This window comes from Danio rerio, chromosome 25 (assembly GCF_052040795.2).
Source record: "Danio rerio strain M-AB ecotype USA chromosome 25, GRCz13ab, whole genome shotgun sequence".
NCBI lineage: Eukaryota > Metazoa > Chordata > Actinopteri > Cypriniformes > Danionidae > Danio > Danio rerio.
In genome coordinates, this window is record NC_141045.1 from 34437817 (window position 1) to 34465714 (window position 27898).

At 35.8% G+C, this 27898-nt stretch overlaps 2 protein-coding genes across 19 annotated transcripts in view; one reads left to right on the plus strand and one right to left on the minus strand.

The window, feature by feature from the left end:
• Nucleotides 1–271: 271 nt before the first annotated feature.
• On the minus strand, nt 272–13900 carry duoxa (dual oxidase maturation factor). Of its 2 annotated transcripts, none has more exons than XM_087312545.1 (8): nt 13847–13900; nt 11501–11673; nt 8754–8811; nt 8230–8364; nt 5178–5385; nt 4856–5070; nt 2114–2331; nt 272–437 (listed from the first exon to the last, which is right to left on the minus strand). In XM_087312545.1, the coding sequence occupies exons 2-8, from the start codon at nt 11645–11647 to the stop codon at nt 429–431; spliced, it is 990 nt and encodes a 329-aa protein (XP_087168671.1). In that variant the 5' UTR covers nt 11648–11673; nt 13847–13900; the 3' UTR covers nt 272–428. The 2 variants fall into 2 exon arrangements, with proteins under 2 accessions (XP_087168671.1, XP_087168670.1); XM_087312544.1 differs by lacking the exon at nt 13847–13900 and adding an exon at nt 11842–12461 and having other exon boundaries at nt 11501–11710.
• Nucleotides 13901–14047: 147 nt separating this feature from the next.
• Nucleotides 14048–27898, plus strand: part of duox (dual oxidase) — a 59213-nt gene continuing 45362 nt past the window's right edge. For 11 of the 17 annotated variants that reach the window (XR_015526658.1, XR_015526659.1, XR_015526660.1 and 8 more), the window contains exons 1-4: nt 14048–14373; nt 16812–16895; nt 17168–17332; nt 26571–26758. Coding sequence is in view for 13 of the 17 variants with exons in the window: in XM_087312522.1 (XP_087168648.1) it covers nt 14310–14373; nt 16812–16895; nt 17168–17332; nt 26571–26758 (501 nt within the window). In the remaining 4 variants the exon portion in view is untranslated. Of the gene's footprint in view, nt 14374–16811; nt 16896–17167; nt 17333–25603; nt 26096–26137; nt 26759–27898 lie in introns of those variants that run through there. The other 6 variants (XM_087312525.1, XM_087312528.1, XM_087312532.1 and 3 more) reach the window with 2 other exon arrangements.

Genomic DNA, 27898 nt, shown 5'->3' on the forward strand with positions numbered 1-27898 from the left:
TTCAGACCATGAATGAATTCTTAACCTTTTTATTTAACCAGTAAATGTCATTAATAAATGCTAAAATTGTGCATTGGCTTGACACAAATGAAAACTTGCAAAACTTTTAAGTCTGTCTTTGTGTCTAACAAGAATTGTATGTAGTATTTTATGCTGTCAACATATATGTAGCATAAATATTAAGAATTAATTCAGACATTCTGTGTGCATTATATCTTATTCACAAAACAAAATCTTTACTGTGTCACAAGTAATGAAAATGACCACATTGTAGAATTAGTTTTTTAATTTTCGTAATATGTACATATTTACATATGAATATGCAGTGGAAAATACATTTGACCAGTAACAATAGTATATACAGCTGCTCCCAGCAAATAGATCTGTAAGATTTCAAGTAGTAGTTGCGGATGACAGCAAATCGTCCCTCAAAGCCTCTGAAAAATATAAAAATTAAAGCCATAAATATTTCATAAAACACCAAAGTGAGTTTTAAAACTATAACATACATTGGTCTTAATAGTCAGGTCTCAATAGTCATTATTATGGAAGCTTTTGTATCTGCCATGAAGAAGAAAGTCGCAAAAGTTGCAAGATTTACTTCAAAATTGTGACTTGAAAGGTAAAAAATCAAGACTGTACAATAATAGGAATATTGTCGTTTCAAGTGTGCATGCTTTTTTTGCAATTTTAAAGTCAAAATTAAGCAATTCTTAAAAAAAATTATATATATATATATATATATATATATATATATATATATATATATATATATATAATATTCAATAGTCAAATTCTGAGTTTATCTTGCAATTATTTTTTCTTTTATCTGATTTTCAAACTGTGAGTATTAGTAATTTTCTTCTATACTATGGTGGAAAAAGCTCTTATACATTGTATGGAAAACAGCAGCAAGAAAATTTCAGAAACTGCTGATCTACTGGGATATTCACACACAACCATCTCTAGGGTTTACAGAGGATGGTCCGAAAAAGAGAAAATATGCAGTGAGCGGCAGTTCCTTGCCAGAGGTCAGAGGAGAATGTCCAGACTGATTCCAGCTGATAGAAAGGCAACAGTAACTCAAATAAGCACTCGTTACAACCGAGGTCTGCAGAAGAGCATCTCTGAACACACAACACGTCTAACCTTGAGGCGGATGGGCTACAGCAGCAGAAAACCACACCGGGTGCCGCTCCTGTCAGCTAAGAACAGGAAACTGAGGCTACAATTTGCACAGGCTTACCCAAATTGGACAATAGAAGATTGGAGAAACGTTGCCTGGTCTGATGATTCTCTATTTCTGCTGTGACATTCGGATGGTAGGGTCAGAATTTGGCCTCAACAACATGAAAGCATGAATCCATCCTGCCTTGTATCAACGGTTCAGGCTGGTGGTGGTGGTGTAATGGTGTGGGGGATATTTTCTTGGCACACTTTGGGCCCATTAGTACCAATTAAGCATCGTTTCAATGCCACAGTCTACCTGAGTATTGTTACTGAACATGTCCATCCCTTTATGACCACAGTGTACACATCTGATGGCTACTTCCAGCAGGATAACACGCAATGTCATAAAGCGCAAATCATCTCAGACTGGTTTCTTGAACATGACAATGAGTTCACTGTACTCAAATGGCCTCCACAGACACCAGAACTCAATCCAATAGAGCACCTTTGGAGTGTGGTTGAATGGGAGATTCGCATCATGGACAAATCTGCATCAACTGTGTGATGCTATCATGTCAATATGGAGCAAAATCTCTGAGGAATATTTCCAGTAGATTGCTGAATCTATGCCACGAAGCATTAAGGCAGTTCTGAAGGTGAAAGGGGGTCCAACCGGGTACTAGTAAGGTGTACCTAATATAGTGGCCGGTGAGTGTATCAACTCATTAAAAATCAGATTTTCAAACTGTGAGTAAAACATTTTTTTATCCTGTGGAAGAAACCAGCTCGTATGTATTGTGTGGGTAAGCAGCAACAGGAAAATCAGAAAAACGATACTCAAACGGGTTTGGAACAACATGAAGGTGAGAAAATTGTAACCCAATTAAATCTTCTGTTCATCTAACGCTAAAGAACATGCAGTGAATTGTGTCGTGCAACCTACTGTTAATGTAGTGATCTGCTGAGGCAAGGAGTTGTTCTCCGCCGGAGTGACATCATCATGGATCACTCCCTCCAGAAAGCCTGAGTTGAGGTACCCTTCATCAGCGCAGCATTCGTCATCCTCATCATCCACACCTACACTGAAGGCCTCCCTCATCCTCGCTGGAAACAGGCAGTCCAGCAACACCACCAGCAAGCCAATCACAGCGCACAGCAGACCTGAAGACACACCGCAGTCGCCAGATTAGCACCTCTAATTAGGTAAGGGACAGAGCGCAGCCACACAGTCACTGCAGAATTAACTGGGGCAGTGTGGTCAGTCTGCAGTCTGGGATGGGTTTTATTGTGCAATACCTTGTACAGTGGCATGTAAGACACAATATTAAGCTGAATTGTTTTAGGAGTTTATTAAACAAAAAAATTATTGGATCATTAAGCATTGAAACTGATGATGCAGGAGGAAGATAAATCTTTGTAAGCATCAATTTTCTCTATATGGAATTTAGGAATAACATATTAAAGTCAGACCTGTTGTGAGCTCCAAGGTTGTTAATCATTGGTACAGTTGAAGTAAGAATTATTAACCCCCCTGTTTATTTTTTTCCCAATTTCTGTTTAACAGATTTTTTCAGCACATTTTTAAACATAATAGTTTTAATAACTCATTTCTAATAACTAATTTATTTTATCTTTGCCATGATTACAGTAAATAATATTTGACTAGATAGTTTTCAAGACACTTCTATACAGGTTCAAGTGAAATTTAAAGGCTAAACTAGGTTAATTAGGTTAACTAGGCAGGTTAGGGTAATTAATCAAGTTAATTATTGTATAATGATGGTTTGTTCTGTAGACTATCAAAAAAAATTAGCTTAAAGGGGCTAATAATTTTGTCCTCAAAATTGTGTTCAAAAATTAAAAACTGCTTTTATTCTAGCCGAAATAAAACAAATAAGACTTTCTCCAGAAGAAAAAATATTATTAGACATACTGTGAAAATTTTCTTGCTTTGCTAAACATCTTTTGGGAAATATTTAAAAACGAATAATAATTCAAAGGGGGGCTAATAATTCTGACTTTAACTGTATATGCTTGTGTTTAACACTAGAATTTATGCAGAAAGCTACATTACCCATAATACTTTACAGAAAATGCACCAATCGGCTTTTTAACTTCACCTACTATCATGAATAGAGTGTAACTGAAGTAAAAACTGCATTTATTTTCAATATTACTCCTCATTTCTTCTAGAAAGTCAAGCATAGAGCAAGTAAGCGAAATGTGCAACAACTCCCCACTTCTCTGCACAGTAAATGACATAATGAGTTCATCTCGATATACTGAAATGTAGGCTTGTATATAAACCCATTTTACAGTCATTTTAAATATACATCGTTTACAATGCTTGGTGTTCATTCATTCATTTTCTTTTCGGCTTAATCCTTTTATTAATCTGGGGTCACCACAGCGGAATGAACCGCCAACTTATCCAGCACGTTTTTACACAGCGCATGCCCTTCCAACCGCAACCCATCTCTGGGAATTATCTACATACACTTATTCACACTCATACACTACGGACAATTTAGCCAACCCAATTCACCTGTACCACATGTCTTTGGACTGTGGGGGAAACCAGAGCGTTCGAAGGAAACCCACGCGAACGCAGGGAGAACATGCAAACTCCACACAGAAACGCCAACTGACCCAGCCGAGGCTCGAACCAACGACCTTCTTGCTATGAGACGACAGCAGTACCTACTGCGCCACTGCATTGCCCAATGCTAGGTGTGATTGTATTATTATAACTTCATATGTTCGGGTTGAATATTTATAGTTAGGGGTGGCCAAATTTTTCTAATATAGGGCCAAAAACGAAACTTGATTGAGGCTAGTGGGCAGAATGTGTTACAGTCACCAGCGATCTAGCTATAACTCTGCCACCAAATGGACTACAAATCACAGCATGCAGTGCGCACACACACCTGTTCCTAATCTCGTCTGATTGCAAACACTCACGACTGAAGCTGCTCAAGGACTACTTGCACAGATTCTTTATACACCACATTTGCTCACACACGTTGCTGAGTGTTTTTTGTTTGTTTTGTTAGTCAAACGAACCTGTTACTTTACAAAGCGTTTCATTCACCCTTGCCGTGTTTTATGTAATCTATCGCCTTGTTCATCCTTCCTTTCTCCGGTTTGGACCATTTGCCTGGTTATCTACGACGACTACTGGATTATCTGTGTGAACCCGATTGCTCCTGTGTTGACCGGTGTCTGCCTGACCATTCTATTGAATAAATCAGAATGAACCGCCAACTAGTCCAGCATATTTTTTATGCAGCAGATGCCCTTCCAGCAGCAACCCATCACTGGGAAACAACCATACACTCTCACATTCACACTCAAACACTTTGGCCAATTTAGTTTATTCAATTCACCTATAGTGCATGTCCTTGGGCTGTGGGAGAAACCAGAGCACCCGTAGGAAACCAAAGCCAACACAGGGAGAACATGCAAACTCCACACAGAAATGCCAACCGACCCAGCTTAAGCTCAAAACCAGCAACATTCTTGCTTTGAGGCGACAGTGCTAATCTCTGAGCCACTATGCTCTCCTTAATTCCCACTGTGCATTATGCTATTTTAGGCATAGCCTATAACCAACCGGTTGTCTGACAAGCATTTTTGATGCAGTCAACTTTTAAGAGTGGCACCATTTCCCATAAGAAGCATTTACCTGTAGCCAGAGCGAGCCAAAAGGAATGGCTGTAGTCTGTCCTTAAAGCCTCTGATCCTATACTGAAGTCACACGGGCTCACGTTGTATATAGTTGAGAAGGAAGCCACAGAGAAGAAGATGAAAGCGGCCGTGGCTATCATCATGTAGCCGGCGTAGAGGATGACAGGCATTGAGAAGAGGATATTGGCCAGCAGCCAGCAGCAAAAAGCCGTCCTGTGGGAGAAGGCCATTCTTTACTTTGGCTTGTTTGCATTTGTTGAATAGGACCGAGTTTCTTTACACTACGGTAGGAGATTGCTGGTGTGTGTGTGTTGGTTTACCACAGGTTGGCTGAGGCAAAGCGGGCCGAGTAGCTGTACTGGTAGATGAGTCCGCAAGCGCTGTTGTAAGTGAACTTCTCTGCGATGTAAAGGATTGGGTTGGGAAGACCTCGCTCCAGAGCGTCACCGTACTGCTCATCCACACTGCTCGACCAGCTGATTATTTCATTGTAGTTGATGGTTTCGTTTATCTGCGTTACTGGCTCACCTGTTGGGACAAACAGAGGACATCAAAATTATAGAGCAGCTTACAATTTCCTGAATTTCGAGAACACTGGTGCTTATTTAAAGATAATTAAACAAAAGTGCTGCAGGAGGGACTGGTCCACTTCACAGCATAGACGGCATCATGAAGAAAGAACATTATGTAGAAATACTGAAGCAACATATCAAGACATCAGCTAGGAAATTAAAATTTGGCCACAAATGGGTCTTCCAAACAGACCATGACCCTTAGCATACTGCCAAATTAGTTAAAATGTGCTTTAAGGACAACAGAGGGAATGTTTTGGAGTGGCCATCACAAAGCCCTGATCTCAATCCTATTGAAAATTTGTGGCCAGAGTTGAAAAAGCTTGTGAGAGCAAGACAGACAACAAATCTGACTCGGTTACAGCAGTTCTGTCTGGAGGAGTGGGCCAAAATTCATTCAAACTATTGTGAGAAGCTTGTGGAAGGATACCCGAAACATTTGACCAAAGTTATACAGTTTAAAAACAAAACTAAAAAAAAAAACAAGGAAATGTATGTAAACTTTTAACTGTCTACAAATTAATAAAAAATTCCTGAGGTAAATAAGTTACATCTCTGAACTTTAAAAATAAATCTCTATAAAATGCTGCAATTCCCACATGCTTTATTCAGCCGCAATGACTTCTGGGACTTCTAGAGCGAGTTCGGTGCTCAAGCCTGCATTGGTGCATCCTCAATATCAAGAACACATCTGAGAACTTTTATGCGTCCGCAGTTCTTGCGGTCTTGAGCAATGGATCTAAACTTTGGCATTTGATAATGTGTGTTCAGAACACAAGGACGCAATTTATTCACTGAAAAACACATATTGAGAAACAGCCCTGCAATGGGTTTGTCAGACAAAGGAGTCATCCAAAACAAGCAGTGCTGGTGGTTCTCCAGGAACGTGGTTGGAAAACACTGTTTTAGGTCATTGCCGATGTGTTTTTTAGAACTCATTTTACACAGAATGATTTTGAGTTGCTGATTCTCTCTGATTGTCCTTGATAATTTACACTACGTGATTTTATGCATTTGTCAGCGATAGCACTATGTTGAAGCTAGTGAAAATCAACAGTGTATCCGGAAGTATTCATAGCATGTCACTTTTTCCACATTTTTTTTCATGTTACAGCTTTATTCCAAAAACGACAATGTAAAAAAAGGAGTTTAATTTATAAAAAAAATAAAATAAAACCTGAAAAATCACATGTACATCAGTATTCACAGAGTGGTAGAGTGGCTAAACTGAAGACACACCCTGCCTGGAATTTGCCAAAAGGCATCTGAAGGACTCTCAGACCATCATAAACAAAATTCTCTGGTCTGATGAGACTAAAATTGAACTCTTTGGAGTGAATGCCAGGCGTTTTGTTTGGAGAAAACCAGGCAGCGCTCATCACCAGGCTAATACCATCCCTACAGTGAAGCATGGTGGTGCAGCATCTTGCTGTGGGGATGTTTTTCAGCAGCAGGAACTGGAAGACTAGTCAGGATAGAGGGAAAGATGAATGCAGCACTGTACAGAGACATCCTGAACTTAGACTGGGGCGACGGTTCATCTTCCAGCAGGAAAATGACCCAAAGCCAAAAACCGCCAAAATATCCGCCAAAATATCAACAGAGTGGCTTTACAACAACTCGATGAATGTCCTTGAGTGGCCCAGCCAGAGCCCAGATCTAAATCCTATAGAACATCTCTGAAGAGATCTGAAAACAGCTGTGCACCATTGCTTCACATTCAACCTGATAGAGCTTGAGAGGTACTGCAAAGAGGAATGGGCGAAAACTCCCAAAGACAGGTGTGCCAAGCTTGTGGCATCATATTCAAAAAGACTTGAGGCTGTAATTGCTGCCAAAGGTGCAACAACAAAGTATTGAGCAAAGGCTGTGAATACTAATGTATATACTACTTTTTTATTTTTAACAAATTTGCAACAATTTCAAAAACTTATTAAGTCATTATGGGGTATTGTGTGTAGAATTTTGAGAAATAAATGAATTTGAAATAAGACTGTAACATAAACAAATGTGGAAAAAGTGAAGCGCTATGAATACTTTCCAGATGCACTGTACTATTATATACATGCAGTGTGAACTCTGCAATACTGACGTTAATAGAAGACTGACTAATTTAATGGTAGAAACTTTCCAGTTGTCCAGTTCTGTGACTGAAATCCTGACACCAGATGAAGACCAAAGAGACGAAGATACTTTCAATTACAGCAAGAGAAACTGATCATTCCAAATCAGCGATTTCTAGAATGTTCATCTTTATAATATCAGTAACTCATTCAAGTTCACTGCAAGCAGCTTGTCCAGAAAAGCAAGCAAAGACAGGAGAATCTGGAGAATCTCAGTAGTCAATCGATTAAATACTGAAGTAGGAATTGATCATCAGTCCAGCTAAACAGAGTAGGGATATGTATCTCCACTGAGGTGAGAGTATGTGGACTGAATGCCTCTGCAGTGACCAAACCTTCATAAACAGAAAGAATCGAAAGCCCAGACTGACCTCTGCTGAGGAGCATGTTGAGTGCAGAGAACTGGACCAAAGTTCAAAATGACCAAAGCGTGTGTCATTTATCTGAGTCTAATAGGAAACATTATGTTCGTCATCAGACTGGGAAAGGCTGAACCAAAAGTGTGTAAAGTAATTAGTGAGAGGTGGAGCAGAAATGTTTGCGGATTTTCTGCAGAAGGATTTGGTTACTTCCTGCTAATTTTGCTAATTCCTGCCTTCATGTTTGCTCTCTACATTTGGTCATTGTGTTCTCCACCAAATAGTAAAGGTAACTTGTGGACAAAAACATCCGCTTACCTTTGAGAGTGATGTTTATTCCATAAAGCCCCACATGAAGGCCCACTTCAGCTGACACCACCGCCGTGCTGAAGGATTTGTAGGTGGTGTTGGCCTTCACTCTGGCTTCAGCCCAGTCTCCAGTGAAATTAAGCACTGAAGTGCAAAAGAAACGTCTAGCATTACACAAGTTCGACACCTCTGAAATAATTACAAGACTTACAGTACGCTGACATTATTTCTATTGTTCCAGCTGAATATTTAGACTCTTACTCATGCTTAAAAATGCAAGAACATGACAGCATTACGTATGAACATGATCGCGTTACGTAACAAGTATGTCAAATCAAGTGTCATTACATTTAATGAAAGACAATCTCTGGTTATTTTCATGATCGTAATTCAATATTACAGGAGATTTTGACTTTAGTAGATGAAAGGTCATCTGATTCATGCAGTTAAATTGTGAGCTGATTATAATATTTTTTAGGTCACTCCAACCAATGCAAAAGATTAACTTATTGAAAAAATAGAGAGATACTCACCAACTAAAACAACTCCAATAAATAAGCTAATGAATATCCGGAACATCCAAAACCATCTCTGAAAAAAAGAGCACATTGGCATCATTTTAGGCATTTGTTCAATGTCTCTGATATAAACAAAACACAATGTTCAAGACTTGATGAAGAATAGGGACACAAGATTGTCCAAAATATGTTACTGTAAGACCTTGAGATTTCAACAGGATACAGAAAAAGAATCTCCATCCCTTCATTAAATTCACATACAGTTGAAGTCAGAATTATTAGCCCCCCTGTTTATTTTTTCCCCAATTTCTGTTTAACGGAGGGATTTTTTTCAACACATTTCTAAACATAATAGTTTTAATAACTCATTTCTAATAACTGATTTATTTTATCTTTGCCATGATAACAGTTAATAATAATTGACTAGATATTTTTCAAGACACTTCTATACAGCTTAAATCAACATTTAAAGGCTTAACTAGGTTAATTACTGTAGGTTAACAAGGCTGGTTAGGGTAATTAGGCAAGTTATTGTACAACGATGGTTTGTTCTGGAGTCTATCGAATAAAATAGCTTAAAAGGACTAATAATTTTGACCTTAAAATGACTTTAAAAAATATATAAAACTGCTTTTATTCTAGCTGAAATAAAACAAATAAGACTTTCTTCAGAAGAAAAAATATTATCAGAAATACTGTGAAAATTTCCTTGATCTGTTAAACATCATTTGGGAAATATTTAAAAAAGATTAAAAATATTCTAAGGGGGGCTAATAATTCTGACTTCAACTGTATAATGTATATTCAATACACATGCTATGCTTGACATCAATTTAGGATACTTTGAATAACAGTTTTATATGATGGTTACCAGTGGTGGAAAGAGTGCTGAAAAATCATACTGAAGTAAAAGTACCATTACTTGCCTAAAAATATAGTGCGAGTAGAGTTAAAGTATCTGTTGTAAATATTACTCAAAGTATGAAAAAGTAGACCTTTCAAAAGTACTCTTGAGTAGTGAGTATTGCGCTGTTAAAAGCTGATGTGTTGTGCAAGTGTGTGTAAACGTAACATTCTGTAGTGCATCTAGTTATAGGCCAGCAGGCACACAACGTCATAAGACGTTAATATTAGGTTAGATTTAGGTCGTGATGTCAGGTGACCAAAATTCAATGTTTAGCCAGTGCCTAAGAACAACGTTATTTTGACGTCCAAGAATGACGTTGATATTTGGTCGATTTTAGGTTGTTAGGAAGTAACCAAAATCCAACATCAAGCCAACATCCTAAACCAACATCATAGTGATGTCAAATACTGACATTTATTTATCAAGTATGGCAACCAAAATCCAACGTCTGATAGACGTTATAGTGATAACGTCCACACAAAGTCAAGCTATAACATTATTAGAGGTTGATATTTGGTTGGTTTTAGGTTGGACATTGACGTTGGCCTGACGTTGAGTTCTAACATCAACCCAATTTTCATTTCCAAACAAAATGCAGCGTTCCTACGATGTTAGGGTACGACGTCAATCTGACGTCATGTTGATGTCTTGTGCCTGCTGGGTGTTTAAGACCATTTTGGTCATCATACAGTAAACATCCGTCATCTTCTCATCAGTGACATGCATCTAAACAGTCTCTGGGTCAGTGCGAGTAACGATTTTGGACGTCTTCTTGGACACTTTTAAAGCTTCCAAACAGTTTGCTGCCATAATAAAGCGCCCATGTCTTGAGGTAGTTCAGTATCGATGTGCGATTTGATTGGACAGGAATCATAGGACTGATTTTACTAATCCCATAGACAGGAAAAAATGCAGTGACTGCAGATTGAAGGAAAGTAGGGGAGTAAAAGTACAGATACAGCACTAAACATGTACTCAAGGGAAAGTGAATGTACACATTTATAAAACAACTTTAGTAAAGTACAATTCCTGAGAAAAACGACTCAATTACAGTAGAGTACATTTGAGTATTTGTAATTAGTTACTTTACACCACTGGTTATAACCAATATCTTGCTGTGGCTCAGAAACAAGCTTGGCCAAAAAAAGGACGTCAAGTCACAGCAGTTCTAACAATCTCCAGAAAAACAATTGAATTCAAAAGTCTATGGGTGCATCTCAATTTAATTAGTTACTTTACACCACTGGTGCTTACATTGTTTTACAGGCATAAAACTAAATTATTCATATTCCCTGGACAATTCTGACTTAAAGTTACTTTTATTCAACCATGCATCAAGTTTATTTATTTATTTTTAACAGAAATGATGCAGGCTTCTCCCAAAAGATGATATGTGATACACGAGAAGCATGATTGTGAAAAAATTAAGATATGTCTCTTATTTACATGTGAACAAAAACTTTTAAGTTAGCATTTGCCAGGGCTATAAATAATTCCAGGCTTGACTGTATACACTCTCAGAAATAAAGGTGCATGCGCTGTCACTGGGGCAGTACTATTTTAAAAGATGTGTACCCAAATAGTCAACAGTGCTACCTAAAAGGTCCATATTAGTACCCAAATGTACCTAAAAAGTACATTTGAGGAACCATTATGGACCCTTCAGGGACAAATATGCACCTTTTGAAAAGCTACTGCCCCAGTGACAGCTCCTGTACCTTTATTTCTGATTTAAAAAAAACATCAAGATTGGCTACATTTCACCTCATTATACAATTATTGTATCACTTTGCATATTTCTTTATCAACACAAATCTGCAGATGCCTTGTTTCTAGACTATTTGATGCAACTCACCGATCTGCCACGTATTCCCGGTAGAATGAAGAGGAAACTGACAGCCAGAACCGAGAAAACCAGGATTGCGACCAGCAGGCTGATGTTGATCATGAACGGGCTCCTTTGTAGCGGGTAAAACGGGTAAATGCCATCGTAGAAAGTCATCTTCCCTCCACAGGCGAGAACTAAAGCTGAAAGCAGGACAGTGTTGGCCAGAGGCTCGGTTACCTGAAGATTGCAGATAACAGTCTGCTGGTGTGCGCGTTTTACACACTCACTTTCAGGGGATTGAAATTTGAAGGCTGATAGCTGAAATGCATCTCAACCTTATAGTTTTAGCATATGAAAATGAAGCATACCCTCATAAACTTGTTTGCTTCATGATGATTCAATGAATGTGCCCACGTTTCACTCACATTTAGGCATGGACTACTTGTAGTTTGAACACGAAAATTAAGCTTAAAGGGATAGTTCCCTCAAAATTGAAACTTTAATTTGTTCACACTCTTAAATGGTTCCCGAGTTTTACTAGTTTTCTCATAAAACTTAAAAGAAGATACTTTGAAGAATGTTGGAAAGCGATAGACATTGGCTTCCATGGTAAGAGAAGGAACACTACCGAGGTGAATGCCTACAAATTCCAACATTCTATCTCCTTTGTGCTCAACAGAGCAACTAAACTCAAGCTGGTTTGGTGCAAGAGGAGGATGATGAGAAGATTTTAACAAAATTTTTAGATATTTAGGTAAAATATCACTTTAACCGCACAGATTTATCTGCTTCAGGAGGATTCAATTGCATTATAACTTTAAAAGTAAAAAAAGCATGCTAATTATGTGCAATTTGTTAATGGCAATGTATTCTGTATTTACATTCTTCATGACATGAAAACTGAATTATAACATTTACATTTGCCATTTCCAACCACAGTTTTAATATGCCAACTTCATGCTAATGTTTTAACGTTTTAGAAGTTGCCAATTGTAACCAGCAATTTTAAGCCCTATATGTGCAACCATATGTGAAGGTGGGCCCCTGAGGTGGGCGGTACAGTGAAGTACCGAAAGGTGTTCACCTAGGCCAAGAGAAGCCTGCCTCAGGACACCTAAATTGCCAATCACGCCCGAAATCAATCATGTCCGAAAGAAACCAGTTTTCCAAAAAACAGCTACAACCGGTTCTTAACACGAGAGTGAGACCCGCTTTATGTGCGTGCGATAGATTTAGTGAATGGGTTCCGGTCCACTAGAAGAACCGGTTAAATAGACCATTGATATGCAAACACGATAAAGCATTTTCAAAAACACTTCGACTTAACATTCCTCCTGACGTAATTACAAACATTTTTTGGTAACACTTTATTTTGATGGTCCATTTGAGTATTAGCTTATTGATACTGACATTTAACAGTCCTTCAACAGACATTTGACTATAGAAAACTTTTCAAGTGCATGTCAACTTATAACAACCCTAACCCCAAACTAACAATCTAATTATTATCTACTGAGAATTAGTTGCAATGTAACTTAAATTCAACAAACGGGCCATCAAGTGTGATTTTTGTGCTATTTTTTAAAAACATCTTAAGAGTGGGATTCAAACATAAAAATCTTAACCTGTTTTGCTTCATCTTTGCCTTAGAATCCAGTCCAAAACAGTCTGTTGAGTTTTGCTACAAATAAAATGCGACTTACGTTTCCCAAGCGTCAGTTAATGATTATTTTTTATATTAGGTACATCCATTAGCCTAAATTTGGTTTATACATTTTCAGTTTAATTTAACAACTTCTAAAGCATTAAATAGATGTATGTTATTTATTTCAAATCTGTGGTTGGAAATAGCAAAATGTAATCATTTTATATCGTTTTGCACCAAAGTTTGCACATTGGCTATGACTGTCTCCGAAAATGCCAACTTACAAAAATAAGCTACTTTGCCATACTCATTTACTCATATGCATAATAGTTACACATCAATTTAAGCATATAAAATTCACCACAATGAAAACGCTATTCCAGATCAGGCATATTTTATCAAACCGTTAAACTTTAGCCTACTTTTACCACACAAATGTAGCATACTTGCCTAAAAGTAATTAATTTCGTTAATACAATATATACTTTTCACACATCTGAATCGTCATTTAAACACGTCACAAACTACATCTATTGAGAAACCCTCTTCATTTAACAGCCCGTTATAATGCAAATGCCCCCTCAGGTTAACCGGTCCAGGTAAGCGCACTTTCAGGTGATGGTTAACGCGAATGAAGATAACCTACTTTGATTACCGTAAATCAAATCCTCCTAAAGTCTTGCAGAATAAGATGTTACCAAATAGGCATTCCTAGATCTGTAACTCACCTGTGAACGCAAAGAGAGCCGCAAAAGGAGACGGAAAATCTGTGTCCTGGAAATAAGTTGACCGGGTCGGCGCTCATCTTTTAAACGATCGCACTTCCTAATAACAGCTTTGATTTGCATTGATTGGTATTTCCAGAAATAGGTGTCAACCTCTCACGACCAGCCCTGTAGCTTCATAAAGTCAGTGTGAAACAGTCAGGTGTGGATGTGGGTAGGACTCTCATTCCGTCACTCAATCTGCCGCACTTTTCTCGCTGCCATTCGGTCTGTTGCGGTCAGGTGAGCTCTATATGCCGTTTAAAGACAGCTGGGACTATATTTTTCAGTTTAATAGCCTTCACATTCCCGCTGAAGTCCCTGCTTTGTCATTCCTGAAGGAAAGTCGTGTCTCTCGCACACTGCAGTTAGTGTTTTCCCAAGTCTGAGGTGAAGTGCTCTTGTTCAGCTTCATTGGTCTGCGAGAATGGGTTCATTTGAGCTACTTTTGAGGACTTTTTTGGCAATGTTTATTCTCTGTCAAGCTGTTGGTGAGTAGTAATCTATCTATCTATCTATCTATCTATCTATCTATCTATCTATCTATCTATCTGTCTGTCTGTCTGTCTGTCTGTCTGTCTGTCTGTCTGTCTGTCTGTCTGTCTGTCTGTCTGTCTGTCTGTCTGTCTGTCTGCCTGCCTGCCTGCCTGCCTGCCTGCCTGCCTGCCTGCCTGCCTGCCTGCCTATCTATCTATCTATCTATCTATCTATCTATCTATCTATCTATCTATCTATCTATCTATCTATCTATCTATCTATCTATCTATCTATCTATCTATCTATCTATCTATCTATCTATCTATCTAATGTCTGTCTGTCTGTCTACCTCATTAACTTTATTATTTCCAAATTCAACTTTTATCTTAATATTTTACTTAAGTTATACATAGAAGTGTTTACTTTAGGTATTTTAGATATTGAGCTTGGATCTAAAGCATTAAAACAATACAAGTTTAATACAAATTGAATATGTTGTACATTTTTCCTGGGTAAAAAATGACCATCATACATTTCTATCATGATTTACAGAAGACAATGCCATTATTTCTTAGATATCAATAATATTTAGACTAATAATCATTTAAAGACATATTAAAATATCACAATAATGCCCCACAATATCTATAATATTAAATATATGTCATTTTAAATCTTTATTCTTTTCCACTTTCATCAATCCAACAGGCTAAAGCAGGGTTTTAATCGTTTAAAACATGGCAAAAACTGTAATGATGACTTATCTTTTGTTTTAACAATTACAGGTCATACTATGTTGATTTATTTTACATAAATATATCTGATCTGTTGAGCAATGGTGGACTAGTCACCTATATTTTGACATTTTAATTTGACAAGTTTTTGTGTTTTATGTTTTCTGTTAAAAAAAAATAACACAGACATCAAAATGGGATGCTTTTTTCCTAATTAATTCATGAAACATTAAACATAATGTTATATTTCAGTATTATTCATAAACGTTACATTGATGTGTTGATATAAATTACACTTAATTTAAGGTTAAACAACATATAACTACACAAGTATTTGCATTTAATGTTTTCTTTGTGTAAAGTGATCATGAATTAACAAAACCTTAAACATAATACAACTTTATTTATGTTATTGTTTAAAGGTACAATGCAGTGAATTAAACGTTAATCAGAGTAAATCAACTAATTATTTCCTTTTACAAAAAAAGAAGTGGCAGTAATTGTTATTGTCATGAATTTATTTTTTGTTTCGTTCAGATTTACGGTAAAACGTTGAATATTTCCTGATCAAATCCTGATTTATTCAACGGGAAGTTTTATTTAAAGGTACAGTTTGCCCTAAAATGTAAAGTTGATGTCAGAATTATTAGCCCCCTTCGATTTTTTTTCTTTTTTCAAAATATTTCCCAAACAATGTTTAACGGAGCAAGGAAATTTTCACAGTATGTCTGATAATATTTTTTCTTCTGGAGAAAGTCTTACTTGTTTTATTTCGGCTAGAATAAAAGCAGTTATACATTTTTTTAAAGCATTTTAAGGTCAAAATTATTAGCCTCTTTAAGCTATATATTTTTTCGATAGTCTACAGAACAAACCATTGGTTTACGATAGCTTGCCTAATTACCCTGCCTAGTTAACCTAATTAATCTAGTTACGCCTTTAAATGTCACTTAAATCTGTATAGAAGTGAAAAATATCTAGTCAAAAATTATGTACTGTCATCATGAAAAAGATAAAATAAATCAGCCATTAGAAATGAGTTATTAAAATTATTATGATTAGAAATGTGATGAAAAAATTCTCTGTTATACAGAAATTGGGGGAAAAAATAAACAGGGGGGCTAATAATTCTGACTTCAACTGTATATTAAATCATCATTGACATCACTTGTACCAAACCTTTAGGAGTCTATTTTTCCTGCTTATCACAAAAGAAGATATTTTAAAGAACGTCCCATGTTTTTTAATCTACAATAGAAGTCAATGGCTACCATGTTATAACATTCTTCAAAATACCTTCCTTCAATGAACATAATGAAAAAAGGTGACACTTTGTTTTGATGGTTTGAGTATTAGCAGACTGTCTGCTTAATCTGCTGATACTGCTCCTTCAACAGACATTTAACTCACTATAAGAAACTTTGCAAGTATGTCAACACTAACCCCAGACCTAACCTAACAGCCTACTCATAATCCAATGAGAATTAGTTGGCATGTAGACTTAAATTCAACAAACGGACCATCAAAATAAAGTGTGACCAAAAAACCACAGAGTTTACTTCGCATTTTAATTTAAGGGTGAACAGTCCCTTTATCTTTTTTGGGTATATACTATAGACTTTGTATCGAAATAGCTACACACAGTATATTTGAGTACAGCATGTGCATGAATCATCTGAATGGTTGTTAATGACTCGCTTTGATCTGTAACCAAACAGGAGCTTATTCTGCCATTACCTGGGAAGTTCAAAGGTACGATGGCTGGTACAATAATTTGGCCGATCACGATCGAGGGGCTGCAGGTGAGTCAGTTTTCATTGCATTTACACTAAAACAATGATTCAAAGAGGATTCCTTGGATTTACTTATTTTTTTTACCTTAAGTAGTTGTAAACAATTTATTTAGGCTGAATTTAAACAAACAAATTAAGTTGAGCATTACCAAATTTAATTTGTTTGTTTAAATTCAACCCATATAAAATTGCTTGCAACAGGTTTGCAGACATAATTTCTTTCAGTGTGAACTAAAACTCAGACATGCTATATAGTAAGCATACAGCTGTTGTGTTTCCAGATGCATCTCTGGTCCGTCTGTATCCAGCGCAGTACATGGATGGGGTTTATCTGGCCAGACAGGAGCCACACCTGCCCAACCCTCGGAGGATCAGCACCACAGCCATGAGCGGTCAATCCGGTCTGCTGTCCCACAAGAACAGAAGCGTTCTCTCCGTGGCCTTTGGTGAGGGTTTGCTTCATTTAAATAAGGTGCAGCCTGATGATTAAAACACAGCCAGTCCTTTAATTATGTAAAGTAATTAAGTAAACAGCTAACCATTTTGAGTTTAACAAACATCTAATAGACATCAAAATGTAGACAGCCTAACTAAAACAAGGCTTTGCTTGGGCTGTCAGTGGGAAAACTGGTTTCTTTCGGACATGATTGATTTCGGGCGTGATTGGCAATTTAGGTGTCCTGAGGCAGGCTTCTCTTGGCCTAGGTGAACACCTTTCGGCACTTATACCGCCTACGGTCAGGGGCCCACCTTCACATATCGTTGCATATATAGGGCTCAAAATTGCTGGTAACAAAAAAAAATATATATCGAATCTGATGATTGAAACACAGCCAGTCCTTTAATTATGAGAATATTTTAGGAAAATTGCATTTCAGTCAAGACTCCACTACAGCGAACCATTTAAGGTTTAATAGACATCCAATAGACATCTAAATGTAGACAGCCTAACTAAAACAAGGCTAAACTTGGGCTGTCAGTGGGAAAACTGGTTTATTTCGGACATGATTGATTTCGGGCGTGATTGGCAATTTAGGTGTCCTGAGGCAGGCTTCTCTTGGCCTAGGTGAACACCTTTCGGCACTTCACTTTACCGCCTACGGTCAGGGCCCCACCCTCACATATCATTGCATATATAGGGCTCAAAATTGCTGGTAACAAAAAAAATTTAATAGACATTAAAGAATCGCCCAAAACTAGACTAGTCATCAAATAGACAGGCTTTATATGTGTAGTGATTCATTTCTGTTTATTTGATGACTAGTCTAGTTTTGGCCTATAACTATTCTTAGTCTATTAGATTTTCACTGACAGCCCAAATTTAGCCTTTATTTAGCCAAGATGACTATGTTTAGATGTCTATTAGACATCTATTAGACATCTTTTAGACATCTTTTCAAAGCCAAAAATGCTTGCTGGTCCCTGAGGAGCATTTTATCGTTCACTGTAAAGGAAATGCTGGCTTCCACACACTTCTTCATGAAACTTGGTCGTTTTTTGCACGTTTAAGTAAATTGAACAAGAAACAATTGAGTTGTCTCGCCCAAAAAACTTCAGTTTTATTTTATTTTAGTTTATGTGTAGATGTTTTGACTTTAAATTTGAATCTAAAGCATCAAAACAATACAAACGTAATGCAACTTTAACATGTTGTACATTAGAATGTATCCTGTTTAATTGGATTCATGAAAAAAACTAAATTATGGCCATCAAACATTTTTAGCATTGTTGGACGCCCACAATTTCTAATTTTTTTAGAAATCAGAATATTTAGACTAATAATATTTTAATAGATATTTCATCAAAAACACCACTCACTGTGAAGGAAATGCAGAGTTCCACATTTCAGTCATGTAAATTAGTTATTTTTTAATAATAATTTAAATTAAGTTTGCATTAAACATGAAACATTTAAGTTGTCCCACCCAAAAAGAACAATTAAGAATTGTGTTGTGTATACAGAAGTGTTTGCTTTGGGTGTTTTAGACTTTGAGCTTAAATCTAAAGCATCAAAACAATAAAAGTCCAGGAGAAGTACTGAATGTTTCCAGTTTGATCATATTCTTTCCTGAAAAAAAATTATGACCATCATACATTTTTACAAGACACCTACAAATATGTCTTTTTTTATATAAAAAATATTTAGACTAACAATATTTCAATAAATATTTCATCAAAAACTGTAAAAAAAAAAAAAAAAAAAAAAACTCTGTTCACTGTAAAAAATAATGCAGGGTTTCACACAGTTCCTTTACACAGTTTAAGTAGATTGAACATGAAAAAATTAAGTTGTCTCGCCCAAAAAACGTAAGTTTTATTTTATTTTAGTTTATGTGTAGATGTTTTAGACTTTAAATTTGAATCTAGAGCATCAAAACAATACAAATGTAATACAGAATGTATCCTGTTTAATTAGATTCTTGAAAAAAACTAAATTATGGCCATCAAACATTTTTAGCATAGTTGGACTCCCACTAAAATGTGATTATTTCTTAGATATCAAAAATATTTAGACTAATAATATTTTAATAGATATTTAATCAAAAACACCATTCACTGTAAAGAAAATGCAGGGTTCCACATTTCAGTCATGTAACTTAGTTATTTTACCAAGTTTTAGTTGATTGAACATGAAACATTTAAGTTGTCCCGCCCAAAAAGAACACCTAAGATTTGCGTTGTTTACATAGAGGGTTTTGTTTTAGGTGTTTTAGACTTTGAGTTTGAATCTCAAGCATCACAACAATAAAAGTGTAGGACAAGTACTTAGAATGTATCTTGTTTGATTATATTTTTCCCTGAAAAAAATTATGACCATCATACAATTTTACTAGACATCCACAAAAATGTCTTTTTTTTTTTTTTAGATAAAATACATAAATAAATAAAATAATGCTGGGTTTTACACAGTCCCTTCATGTAATAATAATTAAAAAAAACTTAAGAATTGTGTTATTTATATAGAAGTTTTTAATTTAGGTGTTTTAGACTTTGAGTTTGAATCTCAAGCATCAAAACAATAAGGGTGTAATACAACATTAGGTCACACTTTATTTTGATGGTCCGTTTGTTGAGTTTAGTTACATGGTATCTGCATGCCAACTAATTCTCATTGGATTATAAATTACTACTAGGTTAACTGTTAGGTTAGGGTTGTGGTTAGGGTTAGTGTAAGTTGACATGTACTTGCACAGTTTTTTTTATAGTCAGTTAAATGTCTGGTAAAGGAGCAGTATCAACAAATGTTAAGCAGACAGTCTGCTAATACTCAAATGGAGCATTAAAATAAAGTGTCACCCAACTTTAATATGTTGTACATTAGAATGTTTACTGTTTGAGTATATTTTTTTCCTGAAAATAAAATATGACCATCATACATTTTTAGGAGGCTTGCACTAAAATGTTATTATTTCTTAGATATCAACAATATTTAGACTGATAATATTTCAATAGATATTTCATCAAAAAATCGTTAAAATAAAAATAATGCAGGGTTCCACACAGGTCCTTCATGTAACTTAGTGATTTTTACAAGTTTAAGTGGAGTGAACATAAAACAATCAATATGTCCCGCCCAAAAAATGTAAGAATTGTGTTGTGTAGAAGTGTTTGCTTAAGGTGTTTAAGATTTTGGGTTTAAATATTAAGCATTAAAACAGTAAAAGTGTAATACAACTTTAATAGTTACATTAGAATGTTTCCTGTTTGATGAGAATTTCTTCCAGAAAAAAAAATTAAGATCATCATACATTTCTATACAAGACACCCACTAAAATGTCATTATTTCTTAGATATCAAAATATTTACAATAATAATATTTAAAAAAATATTTGTTCCTGTAAATTAATGCAGGGTTGTTTCAACACATTTTACATAAAAGTATTTTGTCTGAATTTGTGCTCAACCTCACAGATTCTTAAGAGTATTTGTCTATTTGTCTTATGTTGCACATATTTTTGGAAAAACCAAAGAAATAACATTAGATTAGATCACAATCCATGCTATTAACTACTGGCTTATTACCTGCCTATTGTTAAGATATTAACTGTTTATTAGTAGTTGTAAAGTACAATCTTATTCTGCGTGCCTTATTAAAAACCTAAACCCAACTTTTAGCTTACAAACTATTAATAAACACCTAATTAGTAGTTTAAAAAGCTATTAGTGTTAGTTAATGGTTTGCTAATACTGTGAATTGTGAACTAAACTAAAGTGGATGTTTTTTTTTTTATTTCCTTTCGTAAATTGATCAAAACTTAGTTTATAATAGGTAATATTGTTAACAATGGAATTTGGACAATTCCATAGAGGATTCTGTTAGTATTTATATATTTTTTGAACCCTCAGATTCTAGATTTCCAAATAGTTTTGCCAAATATTGCTCTATCTTAATAAACCTTACATCAATAGCAAGCTTATTTATTATTATACATTACAAATTGATCTTAAGGACTAGTTTTGTGATCCATGCTCACATATTAGTTGCTGTTTCTCATGAAGAATGTTGGAACTTCCAAAATGGCAAAAGCATCATAAAATGACTCATTCATGAAATAGTCTACTAATAAAAACCCCTATCAAAAACCTACTTCTTCATAATGAAGTCAGTACATAAAGAATCATTTTTGAGTAATATCCTATTATCTGTAAAATCCTATTACCTTATTTTGTAAGACTCTTTGGAAAAAAGCATCTGCTAAATGACTTGATGTGTGAGGTGAGGTCATGAAAATGATTCATTAAATGAACTGATTCCCCTCTCTGTATTTAAGTTCACATGCACTAATTCCTATCAGTCAGAACTGCACAACATTTCAAATCTAGTTGAATGAGTTTATAAACAAAATGCATTCCTGCTGATAGTTCCGTTCAACCAAAAAATTAAAGGCTACAAAATATATTTCATGTAATGATGTGTTTATTCATTGTTGGTTTCCCATTGAACAATTTCTAAAAGAATTAGGTCACACTTTTAACTAAGATTTTCAGCTCAATAAACACCCAATTTGCTGCTTATTAATAGTTATTAAGGTAGCAGTTGGGTTTCGATTTCTGCAAAACTGTTGCAAACAATTTATATGGGTTGAATTTAAACAAATTAAATTTAGTAATGCTCAACTTAACTTGTTTTATTAAATTCAGCCTAATAACATTTTTTTTACAACCCCTTAACTTAATAAAAATGAGTAAATCTAAGGAATCATCTTTGAATATTTTTTTAGTGTATTGGGTAGGATTAGAGATTAGAATGTGTGCTTTATATAAGTACAAATAAACAGCTAATATCCTAATAATAGGCAGGTAATAGATCAGTATAATTATATAGTGCAAACTGGTTCTTAAACTAAAGTGTTGCTCTTTGTTTAGTGTGATAAACATTTTAAATATCTGAAGAATTGAAATTTGTGGAATGGAAAGACTCTACAGGTGTTGAAGCTTCTTCATTGATCTGTCAATGTCAACAAACAACCCTCATTTTAAAGGGTGTGTGCTTACTAGTGTGGCCAGACAAAAATCTGCAGACATTGTTAGCTATTTCTGCACAGAATTTTGTCAAAAAATGTGCTGATTTATGCAGAATGATTTTGGAAGTACAATAACAAAAAACCCAAAGCATAAAATAAATAAATAAATAAATAAATAAATAAATAAATAAATAAATAAATAAATAAATAATAATAATAATAATAAGTATTATTATTATTATTATTATTATTATTATTATTATTATTATTATTATTATTATTATTATTATTACTATTATTATTACTATTATTATTATAAATTTTAATTTTTTGTGATTTCTGAAGGATGACTCTGAAGACTGGAGTAATGATGCTGTAAATTCATCATTAAAATCGTTGGAATAAATGATTAAATTAAATTATAAACTACTTTTTTTAAAATAATTTTTTCGGGGTTTTCACCTTTATTTGGGATAGGAAAGTAGAGAATTGACAGGAAAGCATCAAGGGCAGAGAGGGGGGAAGGATCGGCATAGGACCGCGAGGTGGAATCGAACTGTGGAACCTTTGTGGAATGGAAAGACTCTACAGGTGTTAAAACTTCTTCATGGATCTGTCAATGTCAACAAACAACCCTCATTTTAAAGGGTGTGTGCTTACTAGTGTGGCCAGACAAAATATGCAGACATTGTTAGCTATTTCTGCACAGAATTTTGACAAAAAAATGTGCCGAATTATGCAGAATGATTTTGGAAGTACTATAACTAAACCCAAAGCATGACATAAATAATAATAATAATTATTATTATTATTATTATTATTATTATTATTATTATTATTATTATTATAAATTTAAAATTTTAGTGATTTCTGAAGGATGACTCTGAAGACTGGAGTAATGATGCTGTAAATTCATCATTAAAATCGTTGAAATAAATGATTAAATTAAATTATAAACTACTTTTTTTAAAATAATTTTTTCGGGGTTTTCACCTTTATTTGGGATAGAAAAGTAGAGAATTGACAGGAAAGCATTGGGGGCAGAGGGGGGGAAGGATCGGCATAGGACCGCGAGGTGGAATCGAACTGTGGAACCTTTGTGGAATGGAAAGACTCTACAGGTGTTAAAACTTCTTCATGGATCTGTCAATGTCAACAAACAACCCTCATTTTAAAGGGTGTGTGCTTACTAGTGTGGCCAGACAAAATCTGCAGACATTGTTAGCTATTTCTGCACAGAATTTTGACAAAAAATGTGCCGAATGATGCAGAATGATTTTGGAAGTACAATAACTAAAACCCAAAGCATAAAATTAATAATAATAATAAATAATAATAATATAAATTATTATAAATTATAAATTTTAGTGATTTCTGAAGGATGACTCTGAAGACTGGAGTAATGATGCTGTAAATTCATCATTAAAATCGTTGGAATAAATGATTAAATTAATTTTAAACAACTTTTTTTAAAATAACTTTTTCTGGGTTTTCACCTTTATTTGGGATAGGAAAGTAGAGTATTGACAGGAAAGCATCGGGGGCAGAGAGGGGGGAAGGATCGGCATAGGACCGCGAGGTGGAATCGAACTGTGGAACCTTCTGTGGAATGGAAAGACTCTACAGGTGTTAAAGCTTCTTCATGAATCTGTCAATGTCAACAAACAACCCTCATTTTAAAGGGTGTGTGCTTACTAGTGTGGCCAGACAAAATCTGCAGACATTGTTAGCTATTTCTGCACAGAATTTTGACAAAAAAATTTGCTGATTTATGCAGAATGATTTTGGAAGTAAATAATAGTAATAATAGAAGCAATAATAGTAATAGTAATAATAATAATAATAATAATAATAATAATAATAATAATAATAATAATAATAATAATAATAAATTATTTTAAATTGAAAATTTTAGTGATTTCTGAAAGATGAATCTGAAGACTGGAGTAATGATGCTGTAAATCATTAATGCTGGAAAGCATCGGGGGCAGAGAGGGGTGAAGGATCGGCATAGGACCGCGAGGCAGAATCGAACTGTGGAACCTTTGTGGAATGGAAAGACTCTACAGGTGTTAAAGCTTCTTCATGGATCTGTCAATGTCAACAAACAACCCTCATTTTAAAGGGTGTGTGCTTACTAGTGTGGCCAGACAAAAATCTGCAGACATTGTTAGCTATTTCTGCACAGAATTTTGACGAAAAAATGTGCTGATTTATGCAGAATGATTTTGGAAGTACAATAACTAAAAACCCAAAGCATGGAAAAAAAGATAATTATAGTAATTATAATAAGGTTTGTTTGGTAAAAAAAGCAAGTCTCTCATATAATACTTTTAATAAAAGACAGAAAATTTTACTTTACTTTGCCAACTGTATTTTAAATAAATCATATAAACATTTGCATATTAGTTGATAACATTACTGAAATTAGCAGTAAAGTACAGTAAACAAACTGATTCAATGATTGGCTAAAAAAATTGTGCATGAGTGAATTCTGTGTGTCTACTAATACGTTTTTAGACTTATGATTGAAGCAAATGGTTTAATTGAGGTATTCAGCACAAAAAGAAAACAAAACAAAAGCAGAAACAATTATTAAGATAAATAATAAACAGATGTGCCTCAGTGGTTAGCTCACAGCAAGAAGGTTGCTGGTTCGAATCCCGGCTGGACCAATTGGCATTTCTGTCTGGAGTTTGCGTGTTCTGCTTGTGTTAGAATGAGTTTAATAAATTAAATTGCCCATAGTGTATGAGTGCGTGTGTGAATGCAAGAATATGGGTGGTTCCCAGTACTGGGTTGCGACTGAAGGTCATCCGCTGCATAAAACATATGCTGGATTGACGGTTCATTCCGCTCTGGTGACCTCTGATAAATCAGAGACTAAGCTGAAGGAATTGGAATAAATAAAAAATTCTATTCAATTTAATTCATTTCACCTTTATTTGTACAGCACTTTTACAATGTAGATTGTTTCAAAGCAGCTTCACATAAAAGATCATAGTAAATTGAAACAGTTTCAGTCCAGTTTTCAGAGTTTAAGTTCAGTTTAGCTCAGTTCAGTGTGGTTTAATATTCAATACTGAGAGTTCAAACACTGTGGAGCAAATCCATCGATACGCAGCTCTACAGATCCCGAACCATGCAAGCCAAACTTTACCAATTGGCAAAAGTGAAGACTTAAAAAACCTTGAGAGAAGCCAGGCTCAGTTGGGCATGACCATTTCTCCTCTGGCCAAACGTCTTGTGCAGAGCTGCAGTCTAGGCGCCGGAGGCTGGAAGCTGGACCTCAGTGAAGACTCGTTTGTCCCTGGAGCATCGCAGGAATCAGCCTCATGCTCTCCACTCCTCCATGACCACCACAGCAGCAGCTCAGGATACGGCCTGGTCCAGGATATGGAAACCATGAGATCATCTTGTCGCTGGTCTTGGATAGAATCAGTGACGCTGCATAGTCTGGAGGCCTCGGGATGAGTATCCCCAGCTGGAAATAGAGAATAATTAGCATAGCTGCTGCTCATGGTGTATATAAACAAGATGCAAAAACCTGCGTGGGGCAAATTCATGTATCATACTGCTAAGTGATGCACTGAGTATATGCTTTACTAAACAGATAGGTCTTAAATCTAGTTGTGAATTGCGAGAGTGTGTCTGAGCCTTGGACATTATCAAGAAGGCTATTCCAGAGTTTAGGAACCATAAATGAGAAGGCTCAACCTCCTTTACTCGACTTTGCTATTCTAGGTACTACCAGAAGCCTTGAGTTTTGAGATCTTAAAGAGCGAGTTGGATTGTAGCGAGACAGTAGGTTGGTTAGATAAACAGAAGCTAGATTATTTAAAGCTTTATAGGTAAGGAGCAATATTTTAAATACAATACAAAACTTAACAGGCAGCCAGTGTAAGGAGGATAAAATTGGGGTGATATGATCATATTTTCTAGACCTGGTAAGAACTCTGGCAGCTGCATTTTGTACTAGCTGAAGCGAACAGAGCATTACAGTAATCCAGCCTAGAAGTCATAAAAGCATGGACTAGCTTTTCTGCATCTGAGATGGATAGCATATTTCGTAACTTAGCGATATTTCTTAGATGAAAGCAGGCAGTTTTTGTGACATGGGATATATGTTTTTCAAAAGTTAAATTGAAAATGATATATCAAATATGAAGCAAATGTTACTTTTTAATGGAAAGGATCATGTCTGTCCCTTTCACCGCAGGTTATCATGTGTGGTCTGAGATCTCCGAATCCCGCAGGGCCGGTTGTCCACCAGAGTTCATGCACATTAAAGTCCAAAAAGACGATCCTGTTTTTGTCTCCAACTCTTCACAGCCAGTGCTGCTTCAGTTCCAGAGGGCAGACTGGGACACGAGCACGGGCAAAAGCCCCAACAATCCCCGGACACAGGTGCGTGTATACTGTAATCATTATACACAGTGGATTTGGACAATAGTCCTGCTGAGGTTATAAACTAGTCTCACTGGAGAGGGGAGATATCTTATTGCTTGAGATGCAGTACAGTGGTAAAATTCACCCTATTCTCCCTTTTTTAGTAGGATCATGTGACACATCAAACTTATTGGAAATTTTAACAAGAGAAGCAACGGTGTGCTTGGTTTTAACAAAACTTTATTCTTAATGAGTTATTTACAGGTTTCTGACCACTTATAAAATGTGTTCAATGTGCTGCCCATTGTGTTGGATTGTCAATGCAACCCTCTTCTCGCACTCTTCACACACTGATAGCAACACCGCAGGAGAAATGCCAGCACAGGCTTCCAGTATCCGTAGTTTCAGGTGCTTCACATCTTGTATCTTCACACAACAGACAACAAAGATAGTGGGGCCATTCTTCATCAATAGAGACCACTGGATATTTGAAATTGCTACATGATGATGTGTTCCATGAGTTCCCCACGTTCCCTGAGTTTATTCAGCAAGATGCTGCTCCACCACATTATGAGTGTCAGGTCCGAGCATTCCTAGATGAACAGTTTCCTGAAAAGTGGATTGGTCATCGTGGGCCAGTTGAATGGCCCTCAAGGTCTCCCGATCAGACCCCATTAGACTTTTATCTTTGCAATCATCTGAAGGCAATTGTCTATTGTCTAAGTTTCCAAAAATGAACCTTCTGTTATTGATTACTGACGTTTCAACCCCATGAGTCCTTCATTCATTGTTGGAAAATTTGAAAGATGAAATCCTGCAGTTCTCTAATCCTATTACCATCAATGGGTGAAACAGCAAAAACAACTAATGTTTGTCTGTGTCTTCCATATTTGACCAGGGTGCACACGTTTACACTTGCATGTCACGCTGCTGACTCTAATGGCGATAGTAAATGCAAACCCTAATCTAACGTGGGAAAAAAAGATGAACAAAGTTGTATTTAAAGTTTTTTGCCACACAAAAGTCTTCTTAAGCCCCATTCACACCGGGCTTCAGCGTCAACGCTTGACTGAAGGCGTGTCTGAAGTTGGAGCTGACGCAATTGTCATAGCAGCATCAGCCAATGAAATTCAGTCAGCAATAGGCCACTGTCTGGCT